The sequence below is a fragment of the Ambystoma mexicanum genome, chromosome 3q (genome assembly GCF_040938575.1).
Source record: "Ambystoma mexicanum isolate Mex_15411 chromosome 3q, UKY_AmexF1_1, whole genome shotgun sequence".
Taxonomy (NCBI): Eukaryota; Metazoa; Chordata; class Amphibia; order Caudata; family Ambystomatidae; genus Ambystoma; species Ambystoma mexicanum.
The window spans coordinates 760,823,731-760,845,098 of record NC_090926.1 but is presented as its reverse complement, the minus strand read 5'-3'; the positions used below and the strand labels follow the sequence as shown (position 1 = coordinate 760,845,098).

Below are 21,368 nucleotides of genomic sequence, written 5' to 3'. Positions count from 1 at the left end.
AGTATATGATTCCAAGGCAACCAGCGCCTGTATTTCGCTGACTCTACGAGCCGAGGTGAGGCCGACTAGCAAGGCCGTCTTGATGGTGACCAGCCTGATGTCCGTGGACGCCATTGGCTCAAAACGGTTTGTGTGCCAGGGCGCCCAAAACAATATTGAGGTCACACACAGGGTGCAGTGTCTTGCCGGGCGGGTAGAGCCTTGCGAGCCCAGTCAAATGCTTCTTGACAATAGGATTGGAGAAGTTCCTGTAAACCCCGATGGCTGCAAGGTATGTATGGCAGGTGTCCACCTGCACACCAGAGTGGGTGAGGTGCGCCGAGAAGGGGAGCATCTGATCCAAGGTACATGCCAGGTGGTCGATTTCCTTGCAGTCTGCCCAGTGGCAGAATCTGGTTCATTTACTTTCATACTGGGCCCTGGTAGCCTTGCTCCTTGTGCCCTGTATGATTTCCAGTATGCCTGGGAGAGGCTGAGGTGCCGCAGCATTACCTGCTCAGGTACCGTGCTGCGAGGGCTAGTTTCTGTGGTGCGGTGTGGATGACCCTGCCCCGCTGCTGTGCCGATTGCCAGTCTGCACAGAGGAGGGGATCTGGTGGCTCCCTGCTTGTTGACGCAGTACTTGCTGGTCGAGTTGTCTGTCTGGATGAGAACAACCTTGCCCCTGAAAAGTGGTAGGATTGCTCTGAGAGCTAGCCAGATGTCATTCAGCTCTAACCAATTGATGTGGTATTCTTGCTCCTGTCGGGTCCAGGTGCTGTAGACTGAGATATCGTCCAGAGTGGCTCCCCTGCCCTGGAGCGAGGAGTCTGTGGTGATGGTGGCCTGCGGGTTGGGCGGCCGAAAGGACTTGCCCATCCGTAGGTTGCAGGCCCTGGACCACCATGTTAGGTCCGGGTGTAGAGATGGTGGAAAGTTGATCATCTCGGATTGGGAGCCCCGCTCCTGGTTCTATGAGGCCACGAAGTGCAGCTGAATCCTCCTCGTCGTCAATCTCGTGTGTGGGAGGGCTAATAGGACCGCCGCCAAAAGACCCAGGAGGATGCTGGTACCACCATGCAGAGGTCACCTCTCTGCTGAGGAAGTGGGTGGTGGCCCTCTTGATGGCCGAGATCTTGTCCTCCGACGGGAAAACCTTCTCGGAGCATGTGTCCCAGATGAGGCCCAAGAATGTCAGAGTCTGAGTGGGCTGCAGCTGCAACTTCTTGAGATTGAGTGAGAAGCCCAGATTGTGCAATGTGTTCATAAGGGCACGGGAAGAGTAGTAGGATAGGCTGAGAGCAAGAGTGTATCCCCCTCTATCTGCCTGTACTTGGCATCCAGGGTTTGATTGACCATCTGGGCCTAGTGGGCTTAAGCCAACCCTTCTTGGCCAGGGAGACTACATCGGTCTGCAGAGGAATCCCTGTTTTGGCAAAGGGGCGTCGCGTGAGGACTTGTTAGGCAGAAACCTGCGCAGTTCCCTCTGGGATCACTGCAAAAGATTTAGGACTACAGGTGTTTGGCAGTAAACCCACTTGGTAGCAGTCTGTACCACACAGATTCACTTGGTAGCTGTGGCTGAGCAGTGAGACTTCCCTCAAGAAGAGTTAGGCAGTATACAGAGTACTCACAATAGGTCAAGAGAACACAATAGAACAAGTAAACACTGACCAGGGCTTGGTGTAAAAGAGATATAATTATTTATTTAAAACCACATCTAATAATAGTAAGCAATTCAAAAACATGGTCACTAAAAGATATACACTCCCTTAAAAGAATATTAGACAAGTCTTAAGTAAAGCCCCACTTATTTTCAGACAGCAGTGAGCGCTTAACGTAGATGGCGCTCTAATAATTCTTTTTTAAAAAAAGGCAGAAAAAAGCAGAGAATAAATTGAAACAGATCCCAACACTTTTTCACAAACACAACAAGAGAGAAAGGCAAAGTAACACCGTGAATTCAGAGTCAGTAGGCCTGATCCGCTTTAAAGGGATGGACTAGTAAAAATGTTTATTTAAAAAATAGATAGGCCACATAAAAAATAAAATACTAGCATCCTCCGTTTTAAAACTTCCTATGTAAAATTTTGAGCTATTCAAGCTCAAAATTCAAAAAAGCAAGCACAGGGGCGCAGCCATTTTGTGAAATGGAGGCCCTCCTGTGCTGGCTTTTGCTTTTGCGGCACTAATGAAGGAAAAGCCAGCCAGCTGTAGTAAACAAAGTCTACCGCTGGGTGGCTTTCCCTTGATTAGTGCCGGGACTCGGAGGACGCGGACCGGAGACCAGAGCAGGAAAGCTGCAGCTGAATCTCGGTAAGTGCTATTTATTTTTTTTACAAAAAATAAGCACTAGCTGCGTTTTTTTTTTTAAGTTTTCCGGGCTGGAGGAGCCCGGAAAACTTAGAAATAAAACCGCAGCTTTAAAAACGTATTTATGTTTGCGGTCGCGACCGCAAACATAAATACAACGTTATTGTGTTGGAAAACGCTGCGGTTTTTCTTTCCAGGTTTCTCAGGCTCCTCCGGCTCGGAGGAGCCTGAGAAACTTGGAAAGAAAAAACGCAGCGTTTTCCAACACAACCGCGTGTGTTTCTGCCTGCTGTGGCTATCACTTTGGGTCTCCGGTGCTCCAGCACCGGAGACCCAAATTGAAAGCCACAGCAGGCAGAAACACACGCGGTTATGTTTACATGCCGCGTAGTGTTTCTACCTGCAGCTGATTTCCCATTTGGGGCTCTCGGGCTCCCCGTGGGGAGCCCGAGAGCCCCAAATGGGAAATGCTAAATGCTGCGTTGTCTGCCTAAATCTGCTTTCCCATTTGGGGCTCTCGGGCTCCCCGTGGGGAGCCCGAGAGCCCCAAATGGTAAAGCAGATTCAGGCAGACATAACGCGGTTGTGTTGGAAAACGCTGCAGTTTTTCTTTCCGAGTTTCTCAGGCTCCTCCGAGCCGGAGGAGACTGAGAAACTTGGAAAGAAAAACCGCACCGTTTTCCAACACAATAACGTTGTATTTATGTTTGCGTCGCTTCAAAAGCGACCGCAAACATAAATACAACATTTTTAAAGCTGCGGTTTTATTTCTAAGTTTTCCGGGCTCCTCCAGCCCGGAAAACTTACAAAAAAAAAACGCAGCTAGTGCTTATTTTTTGTAAAAAAAATAAATAGCACTTACCGGGATTCAGCGGCAGCTTTGCTGCTCTGGTCTCCGGTCCGAGTCCTCCGAGTCCTGGCATTAATGAAGGGAAAACCACCCAGCGGTAGACTTTGTTTACTACAGCTGGCTGGCTTTTCCTTCATTAGTGCCGCAAAAGCAAAAGCCAGCACAGGAGGGCCTCCATTTCACAAAATGGCTGCGCCCCTGTGTTTGCTTTTTCGAATTTTGAGCTTGAATAGCTCAAAATTTTACATAGGAAGTTTTAAAACGGAGGATGCGAGTATTTTTTTTTTATGTGGCCTATCTATTTTTTAAATAAAAATTTTTACTAGACCATCCCTTTAAGAGAATCAAAACGAAATGTGTCCAAAGACACACGGTTGTAGTGCACAAAAGTCTTGTAACGGTTCAAAAAGGAGTTGGACCAAAGAAAGGGACCAGTTAGAGGGTCAAGGCGGCCAGCCCAGTCCAGAAGGTTAAGGGGTTATTATTACCTTGTAGCAATCTTTAGAAAGGGAGGCCTGGCGGCCACGGTACCTCAAAGTGGTGAGAACACTCCAGCGGGGGCAGTTGTTCCTGGCAGCAGATGCAAGTCGGTGCTTCGTCCGGGGGAAGAGAGGATCTCGTCGGGGAGGAAGACAGGAGTCTGTTGCACTGCCAGGGAAGGAACCAGCCGCGGAGTTTCTCAGGTACAAGGAGCGGTCTGTTGATTCGTGGTCCAGTGGTAAGTGGCTATCCGGCTGCCGGGGTGCTTGGCACGGGCAGTTCGACCACAAACCGGTCTGGGGTGCGAAGAGAAGAAGGTAAACTGGTTGTGCCCACCAGTCAGGGGAAGATGCCTCTCCAGCCGGGAGATCTTCTCTGTCGTCAGGAAGTGGTGAGTCGGTTCCGCAGGGCTCCACCGGTGGTGTCGTCGTGGTAGGTCGGCTCAGCTTCTCCCTTGTCAGATTCTCAGGTCCTGTGGTGACTTCTGAAGTTCCAGTCCCCAAAGCCCTGCTTTTATGCAGCATACCCCCATTCACTCAGCCTAGCTGTCAATCAAACATGCTAAGTGGTGAGCCGGCCGGCTCACCACTTGAGCCAATCACACAAGAGTGCGACTTGAGTTACCAAGGTAACTCAGTCCAGGGTGCCTAAACACCCTCCCACACCCCCTGTGGTACCCAGACAGAGTGGCACCACTTTTGGAGGCTTCTGTGGAGAAGCCCACCAAAAAGTGGAACAAAGGGCTCGACTTGAGTTGGAGTCACAGAAGAGAACACAAACGCCATTTTAGAATCGAGTCCTGGCAAAAAATACCAACCGGCGAATTAATATTCATTAAATAAACCGGCGGTGTGTTCGAGGCTATGAGAATTAAATAATTAAAGTTGGTAGCCTCAAACAATGGGAAAATCCCATAGAGATATATTTGCGGTCGAATATAAAAAGTAGTTTCCACTGCCACCAGCCAAAACTCGATCAGGGGGGACGGAGACGTGCCCCCTCGACTAACAGACCCTGGGGCAATCGAATTGCCCCGACCAGTACGTCCACAATATGATGGTTTGTACTGGTTTCTGTTAATAATTTGGGACTAGTAAAGCCAATGGTGACTTTACATGCCCTGGGAGACAGTAGTCAGTCCCAGGGTATGGAGTCTATGGTGGGGTGTAACTATGGCACCCCTATGTTACTGCATGGAGGGTGCTGTGCAACACACATAGTAAAAACACATGAGACCCTATGGAGTAAAGGACCCCATAGCCCATAAAACACATTAACAGTCAAAGGAACACCATAAATCATGTCCAAGAGTGGGAGAAAAAGAGTCTCACTCTTGGCAGGAGAAAAAAACAAACTCCAGAAATCCAGCAAAGCTGCTGGGGGACTCACTAGGTTAGGAAATTCAGCCTAAAGAGAGAATTCTCCCTAACAGGACTTGAGCCAGAACCCCCTCTGCCGGCTGCTCAACCTCGGGCTGGGGTAGGCCCAGGTATTCTGCCAGCCCAGCAAGACATTTGTGGAAGGCCCTGGCTGAGGATGGCGTGACCGGATCCTCCTCATCATCCGTGTCCTGCAGATCAGGAGGATCCTGTGGAGGAGTAGTTGGAGCCAGAGGCTGGGGCACAGGGACCGCAGTCGGGGGCTGAGGAGGCGGCAGAGGCTGCACCGGGGCTGGGGGTGTCAGCGGAGGCACTTGTGGTGCTGCTAGCATAGTCGGGAGGACTTCCCTGATGGTGTCCTTGAGGATAACCCCCTTCTGAGGTGACTTCATGAGCCTGAGGAACCTCTCGAAGAACCCCTCTCTTCACTGGTCTGATGGGGGCAGGGGGTACAGACGGGGTAGCCGGGGGCTGCTGGATCCGCTGCATACCCTGCCCTGCACATAAGAAGGGTAGGCTGTCGACCACGTACCTGGTTGAGGCCAATCCCACCTCGACACTCGTTCTTCGCTGAACTCCTGGAATGGCGTCGGACGGGTGCCTCTGTCTGGCACGGTGCCAGTCTTGTCGAGCTGCCTGCCACATGCCTGTGACGTGTTGCTCGGCTCGCTAGGCCCAGCCTCCTCCTGGACTCTTATATATGGATCACAAGGCCTACCCTGCTCCTCGGGCCTAGGCCTGGTAGGTGTGACACCCTCCACCCGGGGGTCGGTAGAGCTGCGTTTAGGCACCCCTCGGACGTATTGTCGGCACTAGGGTATAGCGCTTCTGCCATATTGCTGGTATAAGGGCGGAGCCCCTCAGATGATGATCCGGTACAAGAACCTTCCGGTCCCTCAACACTGCCACCGGGAGGATCCGAGGATCCCCCGGCCCGAGGGCCGGTAGCTGAAACAGCCTAAGTGCACATGCTGGTCCAAGGACCTGACGGTCCCTCCCATGTGGGAGAGTCCTTGGGAAGGAGTCTCCTTTGCGGGGTGCAATGGAAAATTGTGGCCCTTACTTGGGCCTGGCTCGGTGTTTCACGAAGTTCTTGAGGTCCTCTGGAGGTGACTTCTGGAAGACCTCACTCCACCTGGCTAGTAAGTTCTTCAGCGCTTTCGATGACAGCGAGCCACGCGCTGAACAAGCCTGCCAACCATGGTCTGGGCCAAGGCAACGTAGACAGAGGGTGTGGGGGTCTGAAGTTGGGAAGAGCCTGTTGCAGGATGGATACCTGCTGAACCCTGTGGAAGTCGACATGCGCCGGGGAGGAGGCGCCCGAGGACCGAGTACCTGAATGATAAAAAGACAAAGAGAAGAAATATCCGCGCGTGGAATTACATGGCCGAAGCAAAACCCAGGAGCACTGGTGAATTTGGCACATTCCCATTGGCGCGGAAAAGGGGACTGAGGTGTGGCGCCGGAGGGCAGAGTCAGGGTAGGGCATGCTCCCTGGGCCGCACTCCCGCGCACCTCTAAATTTAAAGGGGAAGAAGATTTTATCTGGTGAAAAAAGTTCCGTCTCCTGTCCCTTGGAAGGGACGCCCATGCAATATGGCGGAAAGGGGACGGGACGTAAGAGTATGGTCAACTACTATAACTTTCTGTACCTAGCTCAGCCTTGTTATCTCTTCAACAGGCTAAAGGTGGTAGAAAATTCTGCTGCCAGAGCTTTCACTGGCACCTCTTTTCATGCTTCCATCTCGCCAGTCCTTCCCCACCTGCACTGGCTGCCTGCTGCATGCCGTATTGAATTCAAGGCACTCTGCATCGTCCATCATGCTTTTTATGGAGTTGGTGCAGGGTACCTTCAGGACAAATTCCGTCCATATACTCCCACCGGGCTTTAAGATCAAAGCATGCTTACGCACGCAGGTGGGAGGACATGCTTTCTCTGTGGCAGGAGCAGTTCTGTGGAACAAACTGCCATGCTTCCTATGTGCGATAAACAATCATCCGTTGTTTCGACAACAATTTAGACACTTCTTTCCAATCTCTTTTCTTGGTTCCCAGCTGCTTTTCCTCTCAGTCTCTTGAGCGCCATGATGCCTTTATTGGTGTAGGTCTGTGCTATACACGTTCTATTTACATTAACATTCAAATATACATCAAATAACTTGATTAGCAAAGCAGGTAAGTTTTTTTGGATGCAGTAAATAATGCAACCAGATCACAAGACAATAACCTAAAGTGAACGGAGCATAGCACAGGGGCAACGCACTGGTCTTGGAAGCAAGAACACGCAGAGCAACATAGGTTTGAATCCCAGATCCATGCTTAGAAACTGAACTCAGGTATGGTATTTGGCGCGTTAGAAAAAAACTATTAAATAAATCAAATAAATAAGACATACAAACCCTGAACTGAAAGGGGCCTTGTGCCCAAAAGTCCCAGGAGCCAAACATTTTCTCACCAGAATGTCTTCTCTGTAGGTGGGTTTCAATAGGCCTGTGTTGGTGATCGTTTTAAAGTTCTACAACAATTTTACCAGAAGTATGAAGGGTTTTCCTTTCTTTCAAACTCAAGACTAACCCAGGGTCAGGATACCCGACACAGGTTCGACGACCAAAGGGGATTGGTCTGCAAGAAAGGAGAACTCTTGTATACCTTTGGTAAAACAAATTAAGAACTTTGAAACAATCTCTTCAATCCACATGCCTGTATTGGGTTTTGGCTAACTTATCAGAGTTCCTTTTTCTTCATAACCAGGGTGATATGATATGGCATTTATAACATGCCTATACACAAGTGTTTCAAGGTGCGACAAGGGGGGGGGGAGGGAGGACAGACATCCTACTAGGCCAGGTGTCATTCAGATCACGCAAGTGTATGATGGGATGGGGGAAGGGACAGTGCAGTACATGGGAATAAAATAACAACAATAAGTAAAAGTAACGGCCAACAGGTGGCAAGTACAGACATCAGGTTTCAAGTGCTGGTGGTGGGACTGTAAGGGTACATAAACAGTCCACAAGTGCGGGGGTTCCCATGCAGGCAGTGCAGGCGTGTGGGACTGGCGGGGGAGGGACCTGGGCCCGAGATCAGAGGGTGTCCAGGTAACCTGTGCAGTTCCGTTTACAGCCAGGAGGTCAGCAGGGGAGGAGGAGGAGAAAACGCAGAAGCAAAGAGGAAGGTTTTGAGGTGCATCCGGAACCAGAGATGGCTCTCCTCAAGTTTAAGGGAGGCAGGGAGTCTGTTCCAGAGGGAGGCCCCAGCAGGAGAAAGATCTACCACCAATTCGTTGCTTGGAGAAGCGACTGACCCTGAGGGAGTTGGAGGCGGATGAGCGAAGAGCTCGAGAAGGAAGATATTTAGGAAGAGCGAGTTGAAGGTATTGAGGCCCTGTGCCCCAGAAGGCCTTGTGGACAATGCATAAAGTTTTGAACTTAAACCTCGCAGCCACTGGGAGCCAGTGCAGAGATTTCAGTCCTGGGAGAGAAGATCCCTGGGCTTGAGGCCAAGGACAAATCTTGCAGTCCAGTTCTGGATGAGTTGCAAAGGGCGGAGAGTAAAGGCAGGCAGATTTAGAAAGAGGCTGTTGCAGTAGTCCAGCCACCAGAGCTCTGGAGACAGTGAGCTGACGTCAAAGATGTGAGGAGAGAAGGAAAGTGTGGAGTCAAAGATGACCCCAGGTTTTTAGCCTTGCAGGTGGGAGCAGGAAGAGTGCCAAGAGTGCTACAGGAAAGGAGGGAGCGGGTGTGCCGATGAGGAGAATCTCAGTCTTACTGGCATTAAGACAGAGGTCATCGGCGGCACACCACTCCTGGATAGCAGACAGACAGATGAGGGACGGAGAAGAGGTGGCCAAAGGTAGCCTGAAAATGAGCAGAGTGTCATCTGCATAACACTCAAAGAGGGTGGCCTCATAAAATCGGTCCACAAGGCCAGATTCTAGAAATCCATCTTAACAACAAAAATTATAAATCGCACAATATGAATGTAAAAATTCAACTGAAGATAAACCTTGCATTCGTGACAATGTTCCATCCCCACTTGATTTGCTTTACATACAGAAATTCTTATTTCAATAAAAAAGTAGGTTTTAATTTTGGACATCTGTACAGCAACAGTACGATCCGAGAGTAAATAGTGGAGTGTGCCTCGGTGAAGGTGTAAAATGATACTTTGTACAAGTGATCATATGTTGTTTTCATTGTATGCCATAACAGTTCTATAAAAAGCAAGCATTGAAGGAGTCATTCAAACCCAGCTCCCATTTCCTGTTTCCAAGTTAACTTTTCAAACCTCTAAACTACCAATGTTGTGCTCATATATATCATATGATAGTGACGACCTGTATTGAGTTTTATCTTGAGTACTATGCACTTGGCACCATCTTGGAGATGACATAGAATGTCTTATATGCAGAAGAGTAGTTAATATAGCATTTTTGTTATGGCTAAAGCCTTGCACATGGGCAATTCTGTGCAGCAGTGCGGTTTGTCTTTCAGACTATCTGTGAATGGAGAAAAAAGAAAGACACGTTTTGGAGGCTGCTCACTAAGATATACCATCTGTTATCATGGCAAAGATTTCATAGCTTGTCAACTGATATTACAAAATGTCCATGATTGTTGTGACTCTTAAGAATGACATAGAGAGGTGGGAACTATTCAATCGCTCGTTATGGGGGTAAGTTAATGCATTAAAAATGGTTTTGGCTCCCAAAATCAATTATGTTTTAAGCATGCTCCCGCTTAATATTGAGAATCACTATTGGAAGGAGTTGGACAGGCTTGTTCAAGGGTTTTTGTGGGATAAGAAGCCCCCTAGGTTACGATTATGGAAGTTACAACTGCCCCTAGAGAAGGGTGGCTTAGGTGTCCCTAATTTCAGGGCCTATCATCTTGCATATATTTGTGATTTCATTGTTGATTTCTTGTCACCCTCGCCCGACGATTGGGTTAGGGCTGAGACGAGGCTTGGGCCCATTATCACCAAGGGCATTACTGACTTCGGAATCGGGAGGGAGGAAAGCGAAGGATCCACTGACGGCCTGTTTGAGGAGCTCGTGGTCGAAGCTGGCTGGGTTTTTGGGTATGGATGCGTACAGGAATCCGGATGCTTCCATTTGGCTGAATCCCTCTGTTAATTTGGGGAATAAATCTTTGTTCTGGCCGGATTGGTTCTTGGGGGGTGTTCATTGGATTGGTGACTTACTCTCAGAAGGTCATAGGATGTCTGCCAGGGAGTTGCAACAACGATTTAAGATTGACAACTTTAGGGTTTCAGACTATAAACGGTTGAAGGCTGCTATTGGTGGGCTTGTTCCTCAGGAGAAGGCGGATGTGAACTTTCTCACTAGGAAATCAATGGTGGGTGAGAGTGGCCGGACTAGCCGGATGTACAAACGGATTGTGAGTGAATATAAGGGCAACGATGGGCTAAGAGACGAGTGGAGTAAGAGGCTTGGTGTTGTGATAACAGTGGATACTTGGACGAGGATGTGTGCGAATGTCAGTCTGTGTTCCCTGAGCCTTTCTGAAAGAACGAGACAAATAAAGATTCTGAATATGGGTGTACTGGACCCCGGAAAGATTGTGGAAGAGGGGTTTGAGGGATGGACCGGAATGTTGGACATGTGCTCTTGAAAATGGTACTTTCGAACGTGTGTTCTGGACCTGCATGAAAGTTAAAGATTTTTGGAATGACATAGGTGGTGTTATGGAAAGTGTCTTGGATAAACAAGTTTGTTTGGATTTTGAAACGCTAATTCTGGGGAATGATCTGAACTTGGAGGAGACCAATTGCCAAAAAAAAATTGATATTTCGGGGTGACTTGATTGGGGAAAAAAAATCATCCTACGAAATTGGAAGTCTAATGTAGCACTATTGAAGGAAGAATGGTTGAATGAAATGCAGTCTTGCAGCAGTTGAGAAATGTATATATAGGAAACATGGCAAGTCGGGATGGTTCATGAAGATTTGGGGTGGATTTCTGGCAATGTACTGCACCTGAATCTTGAGTACTTTTAAATGTGAACTGTGTACATATTGGGGAGTGGGGGCGGGGGTAAGGAGTTTGGAGTTATTATGTTGTAATGGTTTTATTCTTGTAATTTGTATATATTTGTATCTATTATCGTTATTGCTTTAATTTTATGTAAATCATAAATAAAACATGAAATTATTTTTTGTTAAAAATGTCAATGGAGAGTATTGGCAGTGCAAAAACACCCAAAACCCGGGAACACTGCTTTTTTCCCCCATGTTCTGATACATTCACTGCTGCCGCCACTCAATTCAGAGAGTCCTTCCCAAATATGTACAGCTCCAGAAACAACTTAAGCCTGGCTATAGGGCTCTGCTTCTAGGCAATATTTTTATTTTAGTTGGGATTTCTTTTAATCTTTACCTGCTTTTCTCTCCTTGCTTTTATTTTACGTTTGTGCAGCGATATGATAAATAATAAACCAAGATGCTTTGTTTTTGCCTCAAGGAAAATATGAAATAAAACTGAACGGTTCTGCAGCATTACTCAAGATCAAAGGCCCATGAATGTCAGTGCATGTGGCTCATCACACAACAAATCCCCACTAATATTGGGTGACAGCCTGACAGGTGAACAAGAGCAGTAGGTTTAGAGGGGGTGTTTGTGGCCACGTTTTCGCTATGGCTCCCAGCCTCCATTTTCTTGTTTGTCAAGGTCGTTGGTTATTTTGCTATTTCTTCCGCTGTAACGTCAATTTCTGCGTCAATTTCTGTTCCGCTATGACCATCCTTGATCATAGTTTGAGAACCGTTTCCTTGAAGTTGTTTAATTTCACATCCAGCCTAGAAGTAGATGTTTTCATTCTTTGGAGCATTTGCATGAGAAGGTCAGCAAGACTCGAAGGCCTCTAGGTCTTCTTTGCTATTCCGCTAGAAAAGAAACTATGCCCTACTTTCTCTAGAGGGTTTCTTAAATGTGTACATGGATTGGGAAAAATTTTATATTTTGGCCATCAGAAAAAACATCTCTGTGTGTGAGAGGCAAATCATGTGTTAAATGTGATGAGGTGGGTGGAGTTACTGTGGGAAGATGGGAAGATGAGCGATAGATTATTGTAGACTTATTCACCGCCTGATTAAAGCTAGTTATCGATCAAGGCTCATAGTTGGATTGGCTGTGCTACTCGATCGGAAAGTAGTTTCAAGCATAGGACTCATTTCTGTTAGTGGTCGTTTTTTCCTATATCTATAACACTGCGTTTTATTGGGTGTGTTTGGAGTGGGGAGATTGGTTCTGGGTTAGGATGTATTGCCTGGCATGTGGTGGTTGGGACAGTTCTTGTTTTAGTTATTTCTTTGGTGAAAAATGTACCCGGGTCAACCAGAAATTAAAACCAAAATGATTTCTACATCGATGGCGCTTTTTAAAATTCTTCTCAATCTCCCAATTAACTCCTTTCAAGAAATGGAGGTGTCCTACTTGCCCCTACTTCTTATCAGGATATTATTTGCCTAATGTATCAAGTATCTTCTGGTTGGCACACTTTAGTATCTCCTCGCTATTCACACATTTACCCAAACCAACTTAAACTTTGCTTGAGCACACGACTGCTAAAAAAAAGCAGGTGGAAACCAGATCATCCTTAATTTTAAGACCTTACACAAGTTTTCCATTCATCTGGAAAATTATGCAGAGTGCAGTAACTATGCACTTGCAGGCCCATACAGACCAATGTGCCTGTTTAGGGACCTATCAATCACAATTATGACCAAGTGTAGTACAGAGACAGCTACTCTGCTGATAGCCGATGACATCCTCTGAATTACCAGTGGCACTGTGACATGTTTGCTGAGGTTTCTGGATCGCTTAGAGGCTTTATGCATAGTGAATCATTGTCACTCCTTTCCATTATTTCAGCATGGATGGGCACAGAGTATGGACCCGGATTGGTTTTACTATCTGGCTGGCTTGCGGTAACCCTTTCAGATTTAATCTTCAAGTCGCCATGACTTTTTAAGTGATATGCAGCGTGGCCATCTCCTTTGTTCTTCCTTCTTTACATCAGGGGTGTGCTACCTGTGACTCTCTAGATGTTTTGGACTACAACTCCATTATTCCTCACCATTGACTACGCTGGCTAGGGCTGATGGGAGGTGTAGTTCAAAATATTTGGAGGTTACAGTCCCCTGCTATGCATGGAGCCACTGGGAGTTCTGGTCGCAGGATGCACCTGAATGCAGTTATATGAAGGCATTCTTTCAGATGAGGGTTTCTACCACAATGGAACCTAGATGGCCAAAGTAAGCCTTACATTTAATAGTATTTCTGATTTGGCCCTTAGAAATCTACTCCTTGGCTCAATCGTTGCAAACAATCCAGGAGGAAGAGGTATTGCTCCATTTTCGTCTTGGTCTGTGTGGTGCCTCGTTTTACATTTGAACACAAAACTCCCCTTGCAAGTTCACCAGAAGGACCAACTAGATCATCATTAGCTATTGCTTCTCCTGACTGAGTCTTTTTGTTTCAAGGTGTCCATGTTAAAGTTTTACACTTTACCACTGTGGCAATGTTCACTTGGTCAGGGTCTGCTGACAGTCCTGTGCCCTCTAAAATCTGATTTTTATAGAACGGCCTGCTTGGAAGCAAGAGCTGGGAGTTTTGACTACATAACCCACCCATCCTAGCCTTTCTTTTTTGATAGCCTTCTGAGTCTAGAATTCTATTTAAGCTTTGTTGCTTGGTGTATTGCCCAGGCATTGGTTGTGTGCCAATGTGTCAACCCAGCCTTCAAATTTCATCTATTAGGGGGGATAGGAAATGTGAGCATTCAAAATCTGTCAATGCAACTGTCCTCAGACTCAAAAGCAGGCCTTATGAGGGGCTCGAAGAATTCCCTTCTTGTTGCCTGGAGTTTGACTCCCTCACGAATTGTATTTTTCCCAGAACTAACAACATTTCTGTTGTACTATATGTACTGCCGTTCTTAGCAGTTATAAATATGTTCTCGGTTTCTGTATTGAACGCAGGCTGGCTATTAGGGCAAGGTTTATGCTTTAGTAAGTACTTTAAATGAATAAAAATAAAAACAGATGTTTGGGGTATTCAAAAGGGAGCTGGTCTTGTTCAGATGTGCCAATAAATGTAATCTCTTCGCTCTTGGATGGCGTGGATCTTCTTAAAGGGTTACTTGCAGTGCGCACATAATCGACCCCTGGTGGGGCAAACTGAAAGGACGAAATACCAGGAAAGTCTGTTGCATCCCCCCTCAGTGATAATGCCCCGTTTAAATTCATCACCCCGAACAATTTCAGCATGCTTGCTCCTCAATTTCCTCACATCACTGGTGTAATGCTCTACCAATTGAGGTAAAATGCTTGCACAGTGACTTTTGTGTTGCTTAAATTAAGTGAGATTCAGACTGCCTTTGCCAGTGGGAAACCTCTTGAATCCTGCGTAAGGGCGCTTCCAGAGTAGCATATGACCAGCTATGGTTGTGTAGGGGAAGGAACTATAGATAAATACACATATGTATGGTATTGTGATACCAGAGCACCGACTACACGCCTTTGTATGGAATCGAACCACCTCAACATTGACTGTACACATGTACTTGGTCGGGCCTTTGATTATAGATTCAGGTCGTCACTTAACACAGGGATTTCTGCATATGCAAAAGCGTTCCCCCTGCCTGCCCCTACAGCACTCAGAAATTCTCAGTGTCTGTTCCCCCCAACTGATTCTACTGGATGTCTGCCACACTCTCCACACCCATGAGTCTAGATACCTGAGGGAGTTGTGACTCTCCACCATTAATTTTCCGAACTCCTTGTATTCTCCAGACTTCAAGCACTCCGCCCCTCTGGAGGTTCGAGCGATCTCACCAATGACATGACTGGCACGGCGGAACATCTCTTGGTCCATTTGGGCCTTTGCAGCTACACAAGAGGGTGATAGAAAATAGAAAGGAGGTCGGATTTTTATATCTGAATTCGCATTTATTAGACAAGATGGTGATATCTTTGGCTAGGTTCTGTTCAGACTACTTCATTAAAGACCTTGCTAGTAATATGTATCAGTAGTAAGTTGGGAGGCAGTTCCTGGGTTATTTATTTTTAATTTAGATATTTATACTGCACCCAATGGACCCAAAGACGTAATGGCGCATACAGACAATGCAATAGTACAACATGAAACATAAAACATAAAGCAAAGTAAAGTACAGCATAACAACCAGATAAACCCAAAAAAAATGCTAATCGTCCCATGGCAGTGCAATTAGCGGATCAAAAAAGCATTAACAAGAAGCCTTCCGATCTAACAGGGCACTTAAAGTATTAATTTACAGTTTGTGCCCCCTCTGGGGAAATATTATCACATGCTAAGGTAGTGTGGTAACGTGCTGGACCCACAACCCACTATAACGCAGTCACTATTCGATAGAGAGCACCAGTCACTTAAGTCAATACAAGGTGATACACTGTGATAACTTTGAACAACTAGACATGGGTGTCTCAGGAAGGGATATTTAATTAGCCCATTTCAAACACTACCAATGTATGTTGGAATGGCATGTGAGTTGCAAAATGATTTCATTTGCGGTGGAAACTTTTGTTGAAATCAATAGGGATTTATAAAACCTTTGGGGTTTTCAGTAGCTCCTTTGCTGGGGGTGATTGCAAGTTTCTATCCTTCAAAGGAATGTTACAAAGCACTTCACTGGAAAGGCCCTAAACACTTAAACTGAAGCAAGACTAAAATAGAATTTCACATGTGCGCATAGTGAAAATGGAAGCACAACATCTCAAAGTGATGGTTCGGACATGGGGGAGGCGGGAAACGAGATGTTGGTCTCTGAATTAGGTGTGGCAAAACTAAAGGTCAGAATATTCCAATCACCAATGATCCTCTTGAAAGGAGACATTACAGATCACCAGTGCCCAATTCTGACCACTTGTGAATGCAGCAGGTATGGGAAAACAGCTCTAGTGGCTTGGTGGACCGATGCAAAATGCGCTTACAAAGATGGTGCTATATCTATGGGAAAATTAAAAAAGAGAGGAGGGCACCACTTGTAAATATAGTCTTTAAGTGATTGCATAAAATGATGAAAAAATACAGAAGTGTATTTTAAAATATTTTCTCCTGGAGCTGCCAGTCCATAAACGGTCCTGTAGCACTAGGACCGATTCAAACACATAATCTCCAAGAAACAAAGTGACTCCACTTTGTTAGGAAAGGCGCTTCACAGTTAGCCCCAATTAGGTTGCTAATACTTAGTCTACTACAGAATATATCAGAATGTTAATCAAAAGAAATTCAGAAAGTCGTAAGTTTCATAGCAGGAAATGTTTAATGCACATTCCTGAAGTGTCTACTAGTAAAGTTTGTCTTCGTAAATCACACAATAAGTGTTCATCTAAGATTGCCCATAATACTCTGGTACCTTCATCAGGGCGGTATTATAGCAAAAAATGATATCACATGACTGTTATTGTAACAACGTTCACAGAATGCATCACAATACACACATAGCAGTCATTATCAAAAATATTTACAAAAGCACATACCGATCCGTGAACCACATCCGTTTTGATAGATTGTGGAGAGAATGAAACAAAAAAGCATTCCAATTAGTTAACTGTAGTGATTGTGCATGTTCCGTCTATGTATCAGCCATAAAGGCAAGTCATACTTTAGTCATGCCAAAAAACGCTTGGATCGTAAAGTTGTGCGGTTGCACAACGGGTAGATCTACAAGAAAAGAATTAAATGTAACTATGAGTCACCCTCGCAAACTTTCGAGGGTTGAGCATATATGCCGCTGGATGTATCAGTGCTTACCGAGCAGCTTGCAGGACGTGTTTGCCGGGAGAGCTGCTTCTAACGTGCTCGCGGTGGAATTGCTTTCGTTTTAAATGTTACCATGGAGACGGTGCGAGGCGTCGTGGTCCGTCTGGAGCACGTACGCCTCGCGGCCCACCCCCGGGCGCAAGCCCTGTGTCGGGGATGTCTCCATGGTGACTGACACTTGGAGGATGCCTACACGTAAATTGAATCTCATGCCTGCGGGGACTTAAAGGAACCAATGCTAGTTCCAAATGAATCGCGTATGGAAATAGTTCTGTATGCATGTTCCGAAAGAATCGCGTATGGGGAACGTTCTGAATGGTGCACTGTGGTATCTATTCTGTATACCTAACAACGATCACATTATTATTTATACTGGGTCCGGTGGGAACCAATGGATGAGAGTTCCTGGGGTTTACACGGATGTGTATATGCTTAGCTCAAATTGAGAAACGTGTAGCTATCATATTGTGTACATTAGGTCCCTAACAGACCAACGACTTATACTAAGTGTGCCACTTTAAAGCATATTCATTTAAATACAAAATGCATCTGAAAAAGCGAAGTAGAAATTACAAAAATGCACAAAAGTCATTTGTTAAACATAGATCCGAACTGGGCCAACAAATTGATCAAAATCTTTGGAAATAAGAGCATGATGAATACAATGTGCTCCACCACTCTAACGGAGGCAACAAGGCTAAATCAAAAAGGTTAAAAATTGCAACACAATTTAAGTGAATACACAAAAGGCATGTGAAAGGGAGCCATAGAGACAAGGAGCAGAGGGTCCACATCTTCATAAAAAAATCAAAATATAGCCAAAACTATTAGTTCAATTACTCCAAATGATATTACAGGAAGCACATGTAGTTTATTTCTTCATTAAGCCCCTTTAGAGTGAGGGAGCTTAGACGGTCAATCCAAAAGGTTTCTCTTTGGTCCATCTTCCTTTGGAAATTCTCATGCGTGTCTCTTCTGAAAACCACTTCTAAAATTACAAAACGGATCTGGGCTTGGTTGCGTTTCCTCTCATCTCAATGTCTTGATACCGCTGAGTTAGGATTGTGGTTCCTTATGCATGATCTGTGTTCATTCCATCTAGTCTTAGCTACTCTGAGTGTCTGACCCACATAGTACAGTCCACATGGACATTTTATGGCATAAATTACGTTGTGATAGTCACATGTAGCAAAGTTCTTGAGTCTAATTGTCTCCCCTGTGTGGGGATGCTTAATTGTTTCTCCTTTTATTACATAGCCACAATTGCTACAATTCAAACAAGGGAATGTCCCAATCTTTTCTGTGAGTTTCTTCTTCAGTGCTGGTTTAGTTTGAACTAATCTGTCCTTTAAGTTTTGACTCCGCTGGTAAGCGAATGTGGGAGTTTCTTTAAACAAGTGTTCCACTCGATGATCACATAGTAGTGTATTACAATGTTTTTTGATGATGCACTTAATGCGATTACTTTGACATGAATATTTGGACACAAAGACAAGTGGAGGAGCTTGATCCTGCTTAGTCTTAACCTTAAGTAAGTCTTCTCTGCTCTGAGTGGCTACACGAGATTGAGCTGTGCTTATCTCTTCTTCTGAATTTCCTCTGTCTAAGAACTTTTTGCCCATTTCTTGGATAGCCATCTGGTAATCTTCTGGGTCACTTACCAATCTTTTCACCCTCAACATTTGGCTGTATGGAAGGTTTTTTATGAGGCTCGGTTGATGGAAGCTGAGGCGTTGTAGTAGATTGTTCCGATCTGTTGGTTTCCGAAAGATGGTGGTTTGATATCCCATGGTGGTAATCTTAATGTCTACATCCAAGAAATGGATATTGGTGAGAGAATATTCCCGAGTAAATTGAATGCGGGCATCTATGCTGTTGAGATATGTAAAGAAACTAAGCAGTTCTTCTTCTGTGTCTTTCCATACTCCAAATATATCATCAATATACCTAATCCAAAGGCCCAATTTGGAATGCCAATGTTCATTCTGTAGTATATTTTCGGATTCAAATTTGTGCATGAAAGAATTAGCATAGGAGGGAGCCATGGTGGATCCCATAGCTGTCCCAGCTACTTGGAGATAGTATTCATCTTTATATCTGAAGTAACAGTTGTTACTAATGAACTCAAGAAGTGCCATTATGAACTCCTTTTGGGCTGGTATCTCTTCAGCATTGAGTAACATCCACTCCACCGCCTCACCCCCTAAGTCGTGGGGGATCGATATGTAAAGACTCTTGACGTTGATTGTAAAACAGATATTATTGCAATTGAATGTAGTTGAATTCAACAGTTGTAAGAAATGCGTGGAGTCCTTGATGTATGTATTGGTTTTTTGAATAAGCGGTTGCAGAAAATAATCCACGTATTTGCCTAAAGGTTCTAGTATACTGTTCATCCCTGCTACAATGGGTCTCCCAGGGGGTTTAACCGGATCTTTATGCACCTTAGGGAGCATGCAGAAGTGTGGTATTCTGGGGTGTGGATTAGTCAAAAATTTCTTGGTATGGTGATTGATCCACTCCAACTCCTCCGCCTTATCTAACAAAGACTCCAAGTTTTCTTTTATCTCAGGTGTTGGGTCATGTGCCAATTTGGCATATGTATTAGCATCACTCAGTTGTCTTTCACATTCTTGTTCGTATTCTCTTGTGTAAAGCAGTACTAGACCTCCTCCTTTGTCTGCAGCCCTTATTCTGATCGATGGATCTCCATATAAATCACGTATCAACTTCAGTTCATGGGGTTTCATATTGCGTGGTGAATGTCCTTTAAACTTATGTTTTTCAAAGTCTCTTGTAAGCTGTTTTTGGAAGATTTCTATGGACGGTATACTTATTGGAGGAATAAAGGTGCTTTTACTTCTGAATTCTTTTAGTTCTGCTTCTTACTTGGCTTGTTGATCTTCCAGCTCATTAAAGAATACTTTAAGCTTCATCTTTGTGATGAGTTTGTAGGGTTCTATTTTGGACTCAAATAATGTGCTGTCGTGCGTTGGAACAAAGCTTAGACCTTTCTGTAGTGTTTCTGTTTCTTTGCTGGTCAATATTCTGGTTCATTACTATGTTCTCTTTTGTTGAAGTCTCGTGTTGGGTTTCCCTTTTGGTCTTTCTCCTCCCCGTCTCGTTCTCTTCTTCCTTTGTCTAAAAAAGAAGCCGCTGTACTCCTAGATGGTGTCTCTTCTGTTACTCTAGAGGAACCTGAAGTGTTTGCCGTGCTTGCTTCTTCTCGATTTGGGGTTTCCCTTTCTGTATCTGTCCCCGAACTAGAAGTTTCACTTGAATTTGTGGGCTTGGGTTTCCTTAGTGGAGGACCATATTTGTCCATCCAATTATAAAACTTCATCTTTGAGATAGTCGTAAGTGTCCCTTTTGAACTTGCAAATTTTCTTGGACTCCAATTCTGTTTTATAATCTGCCAATTTCTTTCCTTTCGGATTAGATACTCTAATTGTTTGATCTGTTGTTTAGGATCTTGTCGTTTACTACTGCCAGTTCCAAAACCACTGTCTATATTCTGTAGTAGACTAAGTATTAGCAACCTAATTGGGGCTAACTGTGAAGCCCCTTTCCTAACAAAGTGGAGTCACTTTGTTTCTTGGAGATTATGTGTTTGAATCGGTCCTAGTGCTACAGGACCGTTTATGGACTGGCAGCTCCAGGAGAAAATATTTTAAAATACACTTCTGTATTTTTTCATCATTTTATGCAATCACTTAAAGACTATATTTACAAGTGGTGCCCTCCTCTCCCTTTTCATTTTTTGATTTTTTCACTTGGCACAAAGAGGTGGAGCACACAACCCTGAAGAATTATTTAATAGAGAACACAAAAGGATTGCTGGAACTGAAATAGGATGTCATACACCGACATCGAAGCCCTGACCACAAACAGGGCAGACACATTGGGCTTTTCATCTGAAGAAGCGGATGCCATATTAGGTCTTATAAAAGACAGTGGTTTTGGAACTGGCAGTAGTAAACAACAAGATCCTAAATAACAGATCAAACAATTAGAGTATCTAATCCGAAAGGAAATAAACCGCAAACTGCATGCAATAACTTTAGGGAGATACCATAAAAGTCAACGGATCCCAAGAGGGCTACGCATCCAGTTGCGTCCGACATTGTGCAAGGAGAGTAAGACTTTCGTGAAGAAATGGGAAGCTATACTTAACAAGTGCTCGTTAGGCCTCATATTGCTGACCATACAGGAGTTGGCAAAAGATATAACTGATCTTAACAAAGAAATCCAAGAGATGGAAGAGGCTTTGGTAACAACATTGAACAGAGAAGAAGTTGACTCCATCCTTCAAGAAATTAACGAGAAATTGGCAGATTATAAAACAAAATTGGAGTCCAAGAAAATTCGCAAGTTCAAAAGTGACACTTACAACTATCTCAAAGATTAAGTTTATAATTGGATGGACAAATATGGTCCTCCACTAAGGAAACCCAAGCCCACTAATTCAAGTGAAACTTCTAGTTCGGGGACAGATACAGAAAGGGAACCCCCAAATCGAGAAGAAGCAAGCACGGCAAACACT

At 45.0% G+C, this 21,368-nt stretch overlaps 1 protein-coding gene across 3 annotated transcripts in view; it reads right to left on the bottom strand.

The window, feature by feature from the left end:
* Positions 1-21,368, bottom strand: part of GALK1 (galactokinase 1) — a 429,466-nt gene that overhangs the window by 125,498 nt on the left and 282,600 nt on the right. For all 3 annotated transcript variants that reach the window (XM_069654753.1, XM_069654754.1, XM_069654752.1), the window contains one exon: positions 14,760-14,910. In XM_069654753.1, coding sequence (XP_069510854.1) covers positions 14,760-14,910 — 151 coding nt within the window. The remainder of the gene's footprint in view (positions 1-14,759; positions 14,911-21,368) is intronic.